Below are 16,873 nucleotides of genomic sequence, written 5' to 3'. Positions count from 1 at the left end.
TTACTCAGTTTATCTCATACACATTTGCTGCTCAGTTCAAACAAGGTTCTGGATAGAAATTCCTATAAATGTTTCCAGTTTTGCATCCTTAAACCAACTCCTGCCACGCTGGGCTGTCTTTCAGGGTACACAGCCTGTGTTGGCACCATGGCCCTTATATGCAGCTGCAGCATGCAACATGGAGCATCTTACCTGGACGTGGCCAGAATTCATGCAACCGACACAAGGGGCTGGGGAACGAGCAAAGCTTAGGCAAGTGCTTAAAATTAAGCATGAGCTCAAGTACTGCACTAAGTCAGGGCCTTTTAGCAGGAATGATAAATATGAAAAACAGAGAAAGTAAGACAAGTCCATGTGGATTGAAGACTTCTCAAACATCGGGCAAAGTATTTGCATACATTACAGTGGCCTTTGGATGGTGAGGCTTAGTATTTTGGACATTATTGGACAAAAAAGTTAAATCATGGGGACATGCATTTAAGATAAATACAACAGATGGTCTTACAAAGGTAATTTATTTGCAATTAACTTATATTTCTGAGTCCAGCTTTAAAAACAGTGTCTGCACTGAACCTTACCTGTGAACTTTACAACCAAAGCTTGGACTTTGATTTTGTGAAGACACCTTTCTACCTTGTCTGAGTGGCAGCATAATTAAAGCCCTGGCAAATATGTAAATCCATAAAGGCATGGGAGAATTCAGCTTTTTTCAAGTTACATGTGATTCCAAAACAATACATGAAGAGAATATGGGCATTCTCTCAGGGGATATGACAAACCCCATCAGTGTAGCTGAGGTAATTATTAACTGCCCGTTTTCTCCTACAATCAACTGCCAATTCAGTGGAAGAGCACAGCTGGATGTATCAGGGTGACAAATTCAAGTGAGGCATCCTAGTGGAGCTGGGGATCTGGACTCAGATTGTCTGACAAGTAAAATGACAAGTATGTAAGTGCTGACAGCATGCAGCTTTCCAACAGAACCCAGCGTGTCTCAGGGCCATCCATATGTTCCAGCATATGTCTGTGAGGAGAGGGGTCCACAATCACAGTCTCTGGAAATGGGAGGTCTCCCAGGCTCTCAATACAGCAGCCAGGATGGCAGTGTTGCTGCATTAATTGGTGTCTAAGTACCTGCATTCCCTCCAACAAACAACTGATTTCAGCTCAGAGGGAAATATGTAACATAAGCAGCTGTTTGCTCGTTCAGAAGCTGGATCTCACAGGACAAGATTTACTAGGCAAGAAAAGGTTGCTCTGGGCTTTTCCTTCAGAGCCAATTGAATCTCTGTGTATTAACCACAAACAAGCAGCAGTAACAGAGATGTTACTGTGTAGAAGAGCAGTACTGACAAGCACACAGAAACAGACTGAGTGTTAATAACCTAGTGAAGGGGAATACCAGTTTCAGCTCACTCAGCAGAAGACAGATTGTCTTCTTTTGCCTTCTATTCTATTTTCACTTACATTCTTCTGGGGACAATTACCTGCCAGGTATTTCCACATTTCAGTCCTACCTTATCACTGTCCACTGTGTTCTGTGATGTCCTGGAGGCAATGGAAATGGTGTCAGGTTGACTGCTGCCATCCCCTTGGCTGTCTGCATCATCTATTCCATCCCTGCAAGAGAGGTGATTGGGAATCAATGACATTCCTTAACACAGCACCAGTGAGCACCACGTGAGAGGTGGAGTTGAGGAGTGCTGAGTCAGCAGGACAGAGCTGGATTGTGCTAAAATTACCCCTCTGAGGCAGCCCAGGATGCTGTAGAGCTCTTGCAATTTAGAAGGATGCCACCCTCAGCCATGGGGTTTGTATTTGCACATAATCACAACATTTGTTTAAACTTCTTGAGGAATTTAATACTAAGCCATAAAGATGCTATTCAAATATAGATAAAGACAGCATAGAGCTCTACCTATTTACCTCACTGAGGCTGCCTAACACATTTTCTTACCTTTGGCTGTACAGATAAAATTATCTTAAATGTTTATTGGTCTTTCAAAGGAAATACTTAGATAATACAAATTATATACTTAGGGACAAAGAAAAAATATGTCACCATTCTGTACAAGAAAACTTTTGTATTGGACCACGTTCTTAGAGGAAATGTCTGGATCTCTGCTTTGCTACAGATCTCCTGGGTAACTTGCTTATTTATGCTTTGATGTGTCTGTGACACAGCCTAACGTAAAAGAGGGATAAAATTTGATGAGGAAATGAAGGTGCTCAAATTACAGGTGGCCTTTAGGAACGCCACAACATAAGAACAATTCATTATCTATGATTTCTATTTGATCCAGGATTGAAAAAATTGACAAAAAATATTTAATATTGCTTGACAGGCTGAAACAAGTTTGTATTAGATGATGAAATGCAGATTATTCACTATGTATTCTTCAATATATTGTTAGGATCAACTATGATTTTGATTGCCAAACAATTAAATGTGCCAAACAAGGAAAAAAATCTGGTTTTACTCAAATATGAAGAAGTAAAATCTACTTTAGGAAAGAACTATAACCTTGGACTCTGAAGAATTTTTACTGTTTTTCTCTATACTTTGAAGCATAAAATGAAATCTCTTTGTACATATATCATAAAAACCATTTCTAGCTACTTTTGCCAAGACAACATAAAAAAAGCAGAGACAATGAAAACTGCTTTGACTACAGTAAAAACCAATAAAAAGTCCACAGACACCACATTGCTGTGGATTGGGAACACACTAGTGATTTCATGTTGTGGGGAATGACTGAAGTTACCTTCTGCTGTTGTTTCTCTGCTTTGCTGGTGTCTTGGGAAGATGAATGGGCTCTTTCAGAGCTCCTTTCAGATGAATGATCCTTTCTTGAATAACTTCCCGGATATTTTTGATCCATTCCTGTTTCGTTTCAATGCTGGATGCCTAAAGTTTCACAAGGCAGAAAGATAAAGACTTTATCATGTTCTCACCTCTTGTGTAGAGGAGACATAGCCAGCTGGGAATGTCATGATTAACTGTTTGTCCTCTCTGCTGCACTGCAGCAGCTGCTGGAGTCCCTGGTAACTCCAGGGAACTGAGAGCACTCTGACCAGACCTACTTGGCAAGCAACAGGAAAGCAGCTAAGCTCTGGATAAATACATTTAATGCTAGCAATACAGCATGCTCTGTAGAGGGGAAACAGGTTATCAGTGCACAGCTGGAATTCCTTAGACAAAACAACTATGACATGGATTCTTCAGCAGAGAGTCACTTGACAGAACATGCTGTCAGCTCTGGAGGTCTGTGGAAGAGGTTGGTTGTTGACAAGCCCAGTGGCAAAGGACTAAGAGAATTACACCTCCCAGCCAAACAGCCTGAGACCTGCCCTGTGTCAGTGAGCAGCTGCTCAACCCAGGCTGCAAGAGGAGATGCAATTCCAGCAAGGCTGCAGGACTGTCCCACTTGCTACTGAGGCCTTAGAGCTCAGCTGCTCCTGCTGCAGGCATGACCCCACAGGCAGATAGGGAAGCCATGTGAATATGAGGAGGGAAGAAACTGACCTTTCATTCAGGGCTCCCAAGGCCTGAACTAGAAGTGCTAAAGGCAAAGGAAACAAATCGAAAAGACTTACTTTCAGCACTGTTTTATTGTCTGAGGATGGTGTTCGTCCAGACCACAAAGCAAATTTGCAGGGATCTCCTTCAACATGTTCAGTCACTCCCAGTTCTGAGGTCTAGTGTGGAGGAGAGATGATGAAAGATTTCATATATATGAAGCTTCATGAGTCCAGAAAACTTTGGACTTGTAGGAAGAAGTGGGGAGGCTGGGATGGGTAGGGGAATGGGATTTTATCTCCGTTTGCTACACACAGATGAAAGGAACAGAAAAGCTCTGGCGTGGCAGGGAAGTGAATGGCTGGAGTGATCCTGCTTGCATTTCCCCCACCCTTCACATCTCACTACCTTAAACCTCTCCAGACTCACTCCCGGCGAGCCCTGCAGGACTCAGGGCCAGCCCTTCCAGGGACAAATGTATCCCCAACCCAGCAGGGGACACGTGAGCCTCCAAAACACCACTTCTACCTACAAAAAACACAACACCCAGAATATTTTCTTTGCAGCCACACCTACCAGTAACTTGTTCTTGTAAACATATTTTGTGTGTCCTGAAGAATCTTTGATCTCTTTGCTAAACACCAAAGAGATTTCAAAGAGAAACAAATGCCTCTCACGGCCTTTCCGAATGAGAGACTTGGGATCCCACACTTGGAAGGAATCCTGAAGAATCAGCTCTCCCTGGACATCAAGGTTCTCATCAAACCCTAAAGCCACAAAATACAATCATTTGTATTTATTATTGGGACAAGCAATTCACAGAAACACCAAAGTCAAGACTTGAAATAAAAGGGTCTTTGCCCCAGTGATAATATTTTTCTATTTTTTTTCCTACTGCAGCAATGTAATTACCTCATTGAAGGTCAAATACATCATATGTGCTAAATGAGGCTGCTGCTGAAGTCTTGTAATAATTACTCAAAAATAATATTATGAAGGGTTCAGTGGTGGTTACTGTACACAGAACTGCATTGCAAGAAATCCTATGCACTTCATTACAAATTCAGTTTGCCCTCCTGCAATTTTAATCACCTGAGCTTATTGAACTGCCCAGCTACTGGCACTAGTTCCTTTTTTCACTTGTTTTAGTATTCTGCTTGTTTCTTGGTTTTCCTTAAGCCAGGCTGGAAATTATTTTCCTAGGCCAAGAAAATGTGTGAGACACAATAAAGCATCTCAGTTGAGAATAAATTTTTTACATTTCAGAAACACTTCACACAATAATAAGCCAATAAAAGACTTCACTTTGTGCCAATCAAACTTTTTCCCCCTGTAGTTTTAAAATATTTTTTTAGTGCTTTTTTAAAAAATCGTTGGCATAACTATGCTAACATTTTTAAACACAAGCTGTTTTGCCTCAGAAAACCAGAACTTTTGAAATGTTGAAACAGTATTATGAAATGTTTTCATCCAATAATTTTTACAGCTGTCAGCAGCTAAACTGATACTGCTTCATGAGGGAATTTTTTTGTTTAATGGAGAAGGAATGTTTTAGCTAAATATATATATGTACACATACATTGCATATGTATATGCATACATATACATATGTACATATATATGTGTGTATATATATATATATATATATATGTACACACAAAAGATACAGATCAATACCTCCCCTCCCCCCCAAACTTCCTAGCCAGCTTTATTATTTCAAGACTTTTGGAGAAATCAGAAGGTACCTAAAAATTATCATGAAAAAACAGTATTGCTACAGTCAACCTCTATTAATTTCCACCCCAAGTTACTAACAAACTTCATTTCTCAGCAGGTCCCTGCCCACCTTCCAGCATGCTGACGTGCATTGCATCGTTGGCCTTCTTTGGGACACTGAGCATCACTTCCAGGCCATCCTTCAGCTCCCCTTTGCCCTCCTCACAGCAGGTCAGCAGTTCCTAAGAAGCAAAGCAGACACCATAAACATACTCTGGTCCATGTGCTGCCTTCACACCCAGCTGTGCCACCTGGTCCCTGCAAGCTGCTTCAGAGGCAGAGAAAGCTGAACTGCAGCAAACCCCACTGGGGATGCTCACAAATAGTGGGAGTCAAATAGGATGAGCTATAAAGATAAAACAAGGTGCTCTCAAGGGAGACTGTGCCCTTGGAAGATTTCTGGGGACTTTGCTTACAGGCCATGAAGCTGCTCCCTTAAGAAGCAGAAGGTAACTCATGAACCTGTGAACTTGCTCTGCATGAGCTGATGTGTGCAGCTCACTGAGGTACCTTCAGCAGGAGTTGGTATTTTGTGATCCTCTGGACAGGCTTGATTAAATAAGAAGAGATGGAGTTGGCCAGCCCATGTCTTTGCTGGATTTCCTAGAAGGGATAAAAACAGTAGTCAGCTATGGAAAACTGTTAACCCCCTGCCAGACAGAACCACCCATAACTAAATTTAGAGCTGGATCCCTTCATTCTATGGATAGTTTTTTAACCCTCTTGAAGTTCACATTACATAAATGTGGTTTCAGTGAGGCAATAAACAGCAGAGTCCCCCTAAGGCCACTTAAACTGCAGGGTCCCTCTGCAAGTCAAGCTGAAGCTCTGCTGAGTAAACAGGCCCTGATTTAAATATGACTTACATGCCATGTCATCTGGTTTCCCCTAGCTATAAAGGCTGAAAGCAGAGTCTTACCATTCAATTAAAATGAAGTGACATTAAATTAAATTGCATGAGTAGGGTGTAATTTAGCTGTCTAAACATAGGCATTGAGTCCCATTTGAGAGCCCTGGGGTAGCTGAAATATCCACATGGGAATAACAGGTCTGACACAGTGCTGACAGACCTGCTCTGCTCTGAGGTGGCACCTGGGGGCCAGGAGAGATATCCCCTCATGATTCCTCTAACAGCACTGTTTCATCACCTGAACCTCAGCCAAAATGTCTTGGCTGATCACTGTGATGTGCTCATGAATGTCTGGAGACATCATAGACCTGCTGAGGGCTGCAAAGGGCCCAGCTGCCTCCCCACAACTGTCCCAGGGGGAGTTAGGAGCTCCTGAAAATCCTATAGGACCCTAATGAACATATCTAGCCATTTAAAAGACTCCAAACTCATGCCCTACAGGGACAGGTTCTCTGGAAATAGAACAGATTGGAAACCCTTCTGTCTCCGCCAGGCCCTGGACATGCCTTGCCTTGTTCCTGGCCACCAGGAAATCCTTGATTCCTAAAGAAGCAAATGGAAAAGGGGAATGGGACTTTTCTCCAGCTACTGAATTGTAAATTTGAGACTGTAAAGTGAAGTAGTTATGGAAGGTCAAGAGAGAAGAGCTGCCAAGAACAGAGATTTTCCTTTTGTATACAATCTGATTTTCTGCTGAGTACTAGGGAGGTTACTGCTTCTTTTTAGCTCCAGTGTTTGTCTTAATGCTGGGATACAAAACCATCCAGTTTTCATGCAATGTTCCAGCAGACTTCACGTTTGTTGGTTTGGTTTCTTTTACTAGAAAAGTTGGTTTTTTGTTTTTTGTTTTTTTTTTTTTTTTAAATAGCCCTGGTGCCATGAAGAAGACTCAAAAGGGAAGGGGCTCTGTTTGGGGGTTAATGGAATTTGCATGAAGCTGAGTCATAGCTGACTTCACAGAGGAACTGTGCCTGCAGAGCACATGTCTGAGACTCAATTCACAACTGCAGGAGCCAGCAAGACCTCGGCCATGTCTGTGAACTTCCTGGAGCTGGCAAAGCACACTTGTTTTTGTAGGATCCAAGTAACAAAATTAGCCCTGCTCCTTCCCCCAGCTCTCTGAACAGCAGGATGCCTCCCCTTTGGGCACTCCTTGCTCTGCCAGGATGCTCCCTGGTCAGGCTGTGCAGAGACACAGCTGGTTGGGGGGTGACATTTGCCAAGCGCTGGGAAGGGACATTCTCCCTGCAGCTCCTCCCTCTGATCCCTGAAGTGTAGGAGTAAGATCCTGTTTGTGCCTCTGCTCATTTCCTAAGGGACATTCTGGCTCAGCAGAGAAACTGTCCAAGAACCCTCATCCATGCAGAAACACCATGCTCTGCAATGCTCCCAAAGTCACTGAGCTTTACCTTGTTCCATGCTGGTCATGCAAATCAAAAGTGCCCCATGGCTTCTTGAATATAAAGCTATATATTTTCCAAGATTCAAAGCAAAAAAAGTATTCCAAACAGCAGAAGCATGTACATGTCTCAACCAAACTCTGTCCCAAAGATCAAAACTTGCTTAACTAAAGACACTAAAATCAACTTGATTACTTCAATAACATGCAGATTCTATCAATTGAAGTTGACAGCTAACATATGTTGGTAATCAAAAATATACCTTGCTAGCCTGAAGTATATGGTATTACAAATACTAAAATTTGCTAAACATGGCAAGCATAATTTATCTTTCAAACTACTGAATAAAGAACAGTTTTAAGTAATGATGAACAAGACAGACACAAAACCAGAAAGTGTGAAATTAAGAAGTCTACTGCAGTTAAGTCAGAATAAACACACTATTCTCATTCCCTGTGCGATTTCCAGCTAATATAACCATACCAACAACTGCTGAATTTTATAAGCAAAGCACCATCTGTAGGGAGGGAAGATGCTGTAGGATAAACTAGGCACGTTTCACAGGTGAGAGTTTGTGCATTGTTTTTCACCTGTCTCAACTGGTTCAATAAAATACATTGCTATTCTCTACATACATGGCTTCACTTGCATCCTGAGAACAGCCCAGCTCTCAACATAGCTCAGAATTCTCTTCATGATCTCAAATGAGGTGTGTCACCTGTCTTTGCTCCTCCTCCTAATCAGTTAACCCTTACAGTGAGCCCTGTAGCTGCAGGTTTTCCATGGGCTTGAAGGGTTCAAAAAAGAATTACTGGGACTGCTTGTTTTCATCTCAGAGGTGGCTTTCTATGAAAGCTTATGAATTTGAGGAATGCTTGTGATTTTCAAGCAGGCTTCTTGCTAAGGGGTGTTGTTCTAGATAATGTAGTCTCATCATCAGGGTTTTGGGAAATTCCAGGTTCTGCCTGGAAAAAAAGAACCAACTATTCTCTCTGTATTCCTTGTGCCAGGCTGTCCTGCCCCTGAACTACTGCTACTCCAAGATCAAGGTAAGAAGGATCCCCAGGTACTTTGCATGACCTTAGTCACTCACACTGAGTGCCTCCTTGAGGATTTTTTGGGGGGGAGAGTCAGCTTTCTCTTTTTGCACCGGCATCACTGGGGGATGGCCCAGCAGCCATGGAAGGCAAACACCTCTCCCTGGCAGAACAGCAGCTGCTGACACACGAATATTCACTACTGAGCAGTATCAGGCAGTTTTCCAGCCCATGTAGAGAGCTGCAGTGGAAAAGCTTTTAAGCTGTGCAAACAGCCGACCAGTATAAACCATTGTATAAACCATTCCACAGGCTCAAGCGCCACCTCCTGGAAAACCCCTTCCAGCTCCACTCGACATTCAGTAACAAGGCAGAAGAAAAAGGTGTTCATCAATTCCTGAGGCTCCTTTCATTGTCGAGTGAGACTGAAATGCTGTAACCATTGGCATGTGCAAACTCCAGAGGAGCTGATTTCTGTCAGCTGCCAACTCCAGCACAGCTTGGATCCTGCTGAGCTGTTACATTTGCAAACTTTCAATGCTTTGGAAGAGAGGTCTTAGCACTTCTTTTATTTATTTATTTTTTAAAGAAAGATGACTAATTAAAGCTATAAGGTAGCAGACAAGCATGTTGAAATGGATGAGGTTAAATAAGAGGAAGAGCTTGGTTTAAACGTACTCAAAAATTTGATTTTTTCTCAGCCTACAAAATTGGAATTGGAGCCTAAAAACATTTATCACTGGCTGTAGTGCTTGTATGGGAAATAGTCTAATTGGAGTCAATGGATTTACTTATTAGCAAAATGAAGGAAATCTGGAATAGGCTGGATAGAATTTGCAGAACAGGAGGCTAGGAGCTTGTTTTAGAGTAGGGATTTCAGGTCATAATATATAATGAAATCTGAGATTTTCATTTTATCACTAACCCAGAAACAGAGATTACATCTAAACCAGATCTTTAGAAAGGATTAGGTCTGAAAAATGCCCAAAGGTTCTCATAAGAATGTGTCTCCACACCTCACCACACACCACACCACAGCCCATCAGTTCTCACAGCATGTGATATTTGCAGTGGAATGAAAAACCCAAATGCCAAGGCACAGAAAGGAACCCATAGCTCGAGTGTAAAAAAGCACAGAGCTGCACCAGGTGTGTGGAAGGAAAACAGCAATGGCTGCTTACATCAAAGAAAGTCCCTGCATGTTCCAGGATGAGCTGGCTGGAGTCAGGCTTGTTTTTGCAGTAGGTGACATACATCTGAAATTTATCTGCCTGTGAAAACAAACATCAAGGGAAAAGCAAGATAAGCTATTTCTCTGCTCCCACAGATTTTTACTGAGGCACACCAGGATAAATACAGGTGATGATTCTCTCCCACACACCCACCAGCACCAGCACCCCAACCCTGCCACCAAGCAGCACAAGAACTGTAAATTAAGAGCAGAAGACTTTAATGTTCATACCTTATTTGAGCAGTTCTAAGGGCTGCGGGAGGCTTTCTTTAACAAATATCACAGAGGGAAGGCCTAAAATTTTAATCCAGCTGTAAAATAATTTCTAACAGCTCTGTGAATGTTACACAAGAGTTTGAGGGTCTCAAAACTCAGTCATGAAGTGTTGACTCTATCACCTACTTGAAGATAAAGCCAGTCTAGAAACCGGGCAAGAGACTCACATAATCTAAACTGGCACAAGCCAACATTTTTTACTTGAAATTTATGACACTTGACCCAGACTTGCCTTTCCTACTTTGGTTCAAACTTCAATGGCTCAAATTTTATGTTGTTTTACATTTTATTTCCTAATTTGTTTACTTTTAAGCAGAAATTAAAAGCATCTGTGCACTCCCACCTCTTATTAATGTACTCTGGTCTCAAGAAGAGGGAGGCAAATAAAAGAGGAGGATGTTTTCCTTTTATTGCTATTGCTTTTTTTAAAATTCCAGCTATCTAAACAACAGGATCCTGCAATTGTGCAGACACCATTGTATGTACATCTGTAACCACACACAGCTCAGGACATGTACCTTTGTTGAGATGATGCAGTTAGTATGTTAAAGTACCATGAAGTTTTTGCAGAGAATGATACATAAATGCATTCATCTTCCCTAAAGAGGTAACCTGTTCTTTGTGAACAATATTTCTGAATCTATTTCATCAAGACTTGTGACATATTTTTAAATTAAAAACCCATCTGAAATCATCTAAACATGCTAAGTTTTTGGGTACGTGAAAATATTCCATCTTTACTCTTAAATACTAATTCCTAGCTTTGATATATGAATAAAACAATCAGACAAATCACAAAGATGGCTGATTTGACTGGTAAATATTTTGAAAAGAGAACAGCTTTCATACAGATAAATTACTGTAGCCAATTCCCAGAGCCTCCTACACTCACAAAGACTCTCTGCACCAAGATTTCAAAGTCCTGTTGGAAATTATCCTGGCATTGCATAATGGAATGAGTGAGCACAGTGGCTCAGAAATTTGACACTAATTTCTGGAGGAAAAAAGTCGATAAAATATGTTCTTCATGCCTTTGTGGAGTTCTCATGGCATGACTAAAATTCTTTAAGGAAGGTAGATTAGGATTTTAAATGTCTGTTCTCCCAGGGCCTTTCACAGGGAAATGAATGTCGCATAAAACCAGGTTTGGTTTGATGAAGTTGTGCTAAACAGAAACCAGCAGAGGTAAATAAAAGCTGTGTGGTCAGTACAGGACAAGGAGAGAGGCTCTGGAAAGCCTTCACACTATTGCTGAGGAGAAGGGTGGAAACTTTCACCCTGGGCAGGTGAAGGATAAAGCAGTTTTAGTTCCAGACTAGCTCCTAATCCTATTTATCACTGGGGACATAGCCCTTGCACCTATTCCCAGCTTGTTCCCATATGTGCTGGAGGAATTAATTTGAATAAATAATGAGAAGCAGCAGCCTCATTACCCAGGTGACAAAGCAGTGGCCCACATCCTCAGGCAGTTGTTCATATTTCTCCAGCTCCTTTAGAAAAATGCTGAAAAAAGAAGACACCAATGTAATTAGTTCCAGTCAAATACCCAGGAGATGCAGGATAACCAATGAGTCAATCAGAGCTAAGGATCAATACTTGTATCTTGATTATGGGACTACCCAAGTGTCCAGCCAGCAGGATGAGTGTCCCTTGCCAAAATGTGCTTTGTTTTCTGAGTACAGTCATGCCTAACTCCACCAGAAAGGAAAAAGAAGCAGTCCTTAGCAGGGAATCAGTGTGCTCAGGACTGTTCTAGCTGAACACAGATCTTCAAAGAGCTCTTGTTTAGTGGTTCACACAAAGAGCAACAAGGGAAGCCCAAAGCTGCCAGGTTCCCAACACCCAGCTCAGCACACTGGACAAAGGACAACAACTTAAACAAGCTCAGCATTTCATAGGTAAGTAGTAAACTTTCAAAATACAGATTTTTAAAATCAGCTCTCTCTGAATAGCTTGTACAACAAGCAACACTTGTTTGCAGATAGAGCCCTGTACAATGCCTGGGTGGAAAGAAGAATATGAAACAGTTTCTTCAGCTAGAACATGTTTTATGTTCTCCTAGAACATGTTTTCTGGACCATTCACCAGCTTTGCTGCCCTTTCTTGGACATGGATTCTGAATCAGGCTGGAGGATGCCTTAACATCACCAGCCAAAGCAGGAGGCTGTGGAGGACTCTGGTGGAGGGGACAGGGGAAATTTATTTTAGCATTGCTTGGAAGAAGTTTTAGAGGAAAAAAGATTATGTAGAAGCAGCAGGCTGCAGGAGGAGGGGTCAGAGAAAGGATAAATGACAGCAGAGAGAAGCTGTGGGACATGACTGAGGGCTGGAGGGATGGAGCTGGGAAGAGTGGAAACTGAAGGAGGAGGCAATCAGATGGCATCAGTCAGGGTCACCAGAACAAAAATATGGCACCACAGAGAAAGGGCAGGTGGGAAGGCAATCAGGCTACTCTCCTGATGTGCTTTGAAACTGCTTGTACAGAAGCCTGCATATGGCACAGTCTGCTGGGCCTTATTTATGTGATTTATTTGACTGAATTTATGTGATTTATCTGGCTGGGCACATTTATCTGACTGAAGCACTTGAAATGTCCCAGAACTCAAACAAGGAAGGATTCTCTGATTTGTTTTGAAGTGTAACCTGAAGACAGATTTGGAATTCAGACTGAACTTGCTGGATTAATCTCCCCTAAATGTTAAGTTTTTAACTGTTGTTGCATTCACATTATACCATGGAAACAATGTCCTCTAAGCTGATCTGGTACACAGTCTTATCATAATGAGATGGAGTAATGTTAGGTACAGATTAAATACAAAATGTCTCCAAGAAGTGGCAGAAAGCTACTTATTAACCTAGCTCATGCCAACAATTCCACTTTTTCCCCTTTGTGTTTTCCAAGAGCATATTTTTGACAAGCAAGTGTCCAGACTAGATCTCGTGCTGTGAGATGGAAGCGTGTATCAGACTGCAAAGCATTGGTATAATATGACTTTAACATTGCTGCTAAAGGTAAAGTTTTGAACTAAGTTCCAATTCAGTTTTGCAAAAGAAACAAAACAGAAATCAAAAACCATTTTGAAAAATCAATTACTTTACACTCAGGTGTGCACTGTACTGTAGGGGTTCTCTGCAGACACCACAGAGATGCACAAGTGCCTAAACATGAACAGAACTGGTAAGAACACCTACTTGTTATGGAAGTCATATATCTCCTGAATATTGCCAAAGATGATGTGTTCTTTATTAAGGATCCCAGCTGGTATTTCTTCCACTCCACTTGTCATTTCCCAAAGGTAAGTCTGGAAAACACCAGAAACTCTTAATTTTGTGAATAAATGCAGTGGAAAAGAATAGATCTCCCTGTTTTATTGCCAAAGGCAGAGGCTGAACAGGAACTATGTACTTTGAGATTATATAAACAATCTAAAAAAAGTTCCAATGTTACAGAAAGCTCTCCAGAGAAATTCAAAGTGCTGATGCTTCAATGTTGTCTGAGGAAAAAGCAGAAGCATGCCAACAACACCTGTCTTTGGTGTCCACCTGATGGTGTCCAAAAACTTCAGGCAGAAACAGCTGAAAGAAAAGCCAGATTTGCCACTTCAGTAGCATTAGATACATAAAAATCTCTGCCAGATCGAGGAATGTGAAAGCTGACAGATTTCACTGAATTACACTCTGGTTTTTGCCTTGAATACCATCATCCACTTTAGGAACACCCTGCTAACAGCAAGGCAAGGTATTTGACTGTGCAAATCCAGAAGTTTCTCTTGTATGAGATGATTCAAAGGAACAGATTTGAATCTTTAAGGAAAGGCTCCATGAATCAAGGTGCACAGCCTGTGCATTAAAGTGAGCATCCCCACTGCAGAGGACAACATGTGCTTCCAGGAATACTGGAGAGCTCCTGGGCCATAACTTACCTCTAAACATTCATGTAAATCCCTGACATAAGCTTTTTCTGTCTGCAGCAGCTCAGCCATAATGAATCTAGAAAAAAAAAGAAAAGAAGTATTTTAGGTGGCTTGGACATTATAAGCATTTCTACAATGAACAGAAAACAAAACATCCTCCTGTTGTCTTAAAGAATAAGGGTATTTCCACCCTAGACATTCAGCTGCCTTACTTTGCACCTTTCAGGTCCATGATCAAAATAGCACTTCATACTCCAGTCCCTTGTAGTTATTTTCTAAATATTTTTTCTGCACAAAACCCTATTAAGTTGTATTCCTGAGTCCATGGGATTTACCATATACTTGCCCATCCTTAACTATCAGCTGGTTCTCAGAAATTTTTCCCCCCCAGGGTTAAGGAATTGTGATTCATGATCATTTGCACCTTTGCTGACAGTCAGTGGGAAGTCACCCTAAAACTGTACCTTTAGAGGCAACACAGATGGATTTGGGAGACACCACTATGAAGAGACTTCAACAGCCTGGTTTCTGACCAGAGAAAATGCAGATGCTGTGAAATGCAACAATGGCATCTCTAGACCCTGAGGCTGGGCCCCTCAAAGTTGAAATTCCTGAAATTTACCACAAGCAGACCAAGGGTAATATTTTCTAAAGCATAAGTGGTTTCTTATCAATCATGACCTGTGACAATTTCAGAGGGCTGAGAAATGCTTTCCCAATATTCTTACACAAAAAAAAATAAGACAGAACATTGTGAAAATAGACTGTTCATAGATTTAAGTGCAACAAGCACTTCTCAACTATTTCCTCTAGTATGAACTATTTCCAGTTCTCTCAGTTCTACACTTGCTGAAATTTGAACCTAAACTTCAAGTGAACTCTTGGGTCACTGATGTTTAGATAATATTTAGACACCTAAAAGATGCTCTGTATTTTTTCCTGCTCATGTTACTTTTTACATACAACCAGAAAGAAATTAGCAACTCCACAACATCAGGGTTAATCCAAGGGCTTGACTCACTACTTTTCCTTTCTAAGTTCTGATTAAAACCAAAAGAAATTCAACCTTTATGTTCTGAAATTCTCCAACCTACAAGAAACAACTTCTGCCCTACACCTGCAGACTTATCTCAATAGCTCTGCAGCTGGAATGAGTTACAGGACTGTCAGTCAGTTCAGGTCATGCAAATATCACAGAATTATTCTTTAGCAGATAATGTGCCATGCAGACAGAGTGTTTGGGAACATACTCTTTCTTTCTGGCTGACTTCCTTTTTTCTTCATTGACTTCATGATTTGCATCTCGCAGCTTTACCTCCCGGTCTGAAAGACTTGCTGGAATGATGTCTAGTTCTAGGTCTTTGTTATCCTAGGGAAAAAAAATACAGAGTTTAACTTCATTGTAATCCTACTGTTGTGCAAAGTGCAGCATGTTCATGAGATCAAAGAGGTAAGACAGGACAAAATAAGATAATATCAAAAAGGAGAAAATTTAGAGAGAAGTAGAAATACTTTGAGAATAGATAAAAACCTGAGAGAGAAATCTTAAAACCCCAGAAATTATATTCATTGTAATCTTCACTGGTTCTCCTAACTAGGAATCAATACTGATAAAAAAAGCCTAAATTACCTTAACTCTTTCATATCTAAATTGGTTGTCTAGTATGGAACTTCATAAAAACCAGTCTGATAAAGTAGAGCACCATACAGAGACAACTTTCAGTGGCCATTTACCATGGGATACACCTTTCCAGGCTGTGGTTAGAACTCTGTGTAAAGCAGAAGCCCTACAAGGAACAGTGCAGTTAAAGTATCATGAGAGTGTGAAGGAATTTATTCTTTATTCTTAATACTTTATTCCAAAGAGTCATTGACTGAAAGGTTTTTAAATGTTTGTGCTTCTAGCACTCTCCCTTAATACTATGGCCAGGGAATAGCAGGAAATGCTAAATTTTGCTTCTTATGATCTACTTCACCTAAAAGAATTCAGAGATGAGGCTGGGGATCAATTGTTTATGTTAGTTAAAGGATGAGAGAATAAAAACTTAAGAGTCAAAGTTTGAATTTGATGCAAAATAATGGTGTGGGAACAGGATTTATGGTTTATGCCAAAATTAACACGGACTTTTATTCAATTAATGTGTTTTCCCCTGTTTCCTCCTGAAAGCTATATGGTCTCCTGAAAAATGGTGCAAACATTTGTTTAGAAAATCTTTCTGATCTTCATCTGCCTCTCCTCACATCACTGACCAAGCACAGCAAAACCCTTTAACCCTTTTTCTCCAGAAGCAGTTCTGGCCATGGCCAGGTGGGCTGGCTGAGCTTTCAGTGTTTCTAACGGGCACACAAAACCCAACAGCATTCATTCCACAGGCTTCCCCTTCCTCTGTGACTCTGGTATAAAAGCCCAACAGGACAGGGTCTTACAGTACCTCTGGGTTGATTCCAAGGGCTTTTTCCAGGGAGTAACGGTATTTCCCCATCCTGAGAGAGAAGTCCCGGTAGCGCTTGTCTACGGTGGTGACCCATTTCCTGATTTCTGTGGCGTGTATGTGTCCTTTTTCTACAAAGCTGTCAGCCAGCTGGATGAGGAGCTTCACTTTCTCCTTTGTTTGCTGCCCAAAATATGGTCCTTGGTTATGTTTTATTATTATTATTATTTCCTTTGCTTTTAACTCACAAAGCAGTCAAAAGAAGTTCACAATTTTTGTACATCATTAAAGAGTGTCTGTATTTCATCTTATACAGAATCAGACACTTCAAACTTTCAGTAAAACATGAAAGGAATGACATTTTTGTAAGGACACTT

General features: G+C 41.1%; 1 protein-coding gene across 8 annotated transcripts in view; it reads right to left on the bottom strand.

Annotated features, from left to right (window-relative positions):
• KALRN (kalirin RhoGEF kinase) overlaps nt 1-16,873 on the bottom strand; it is a 465,026-nt gene that overhangs the window by 128,524 nt on the left and 319,629 nt on the right. For all 8 annotated transcript variants that reach the window (XM_036386498.2, XM_036386501.2, XM_036386502.2 and 5 more), the window contains 12 exons: nt 16,497-16,679; nt 15,315-15,433; nt 14,074-14,140; nt 13,343-13,452; nt 11,584-11,653; nt 9,825-9,914; nt 5,807-5,899; nt 5,367-5,478; nt 4,097-4,287; nt 3,598-3,699; nt 2,766-2,908; nt 1,518-1,620 (listed from right to left, as the gene is read on the bottom strand). In XM_036386498.2, coding sequence (XP_036242391.1) covers nt 1,518-1,620; nt 2,766-2,908; nt 3,598-3,699; nt 4,097-4,287; nt 5,367-5,478; nt 5,807-5,899; nt 9,825-9,914; nt 11,584-11,653; nt 13,343-13,452; nt 14,074-14,140; nt 15,315-15,433; nt 16,497-16,679 — 1,383 coding nt within the window. The remainder of the gene's footprint in view (nt 1-1,517; nt 1,621-2,765; nt 2,909-3,597; nt 3,700-4,096; nt 4,288-5,366; nt 5,479-5,806; nt 5,900-9,824; nt 9,915-11,583; nt 11,654-13,342; nt 13,453-14,073; nt 14,141-15,314; nt 15,434-16,496; nt 16,680-16,873) is intronic.

Source organism: Molothrus ater, chromosome 7, assembly GCF_012460135.2.
Source record: "Molothrus ater isolate BHLD 08-10-18 breed brown headed cowbird chromosome 7, BPBGC_Mater_1.1, whole genome shotgun sequence".
Classification (NCBI taxonomy): domain Eukaryota; kingdom Metazoa; phylum Chordata; class Aves; order Passeriformes; family Icteridae; genus Molothrus; species Molothrus ater.
The sequence above is the reverse complement of the archived record's forward strand: the minus strand, read 5'-3'. Positions and strand labels throughout refer to the sequence as shown.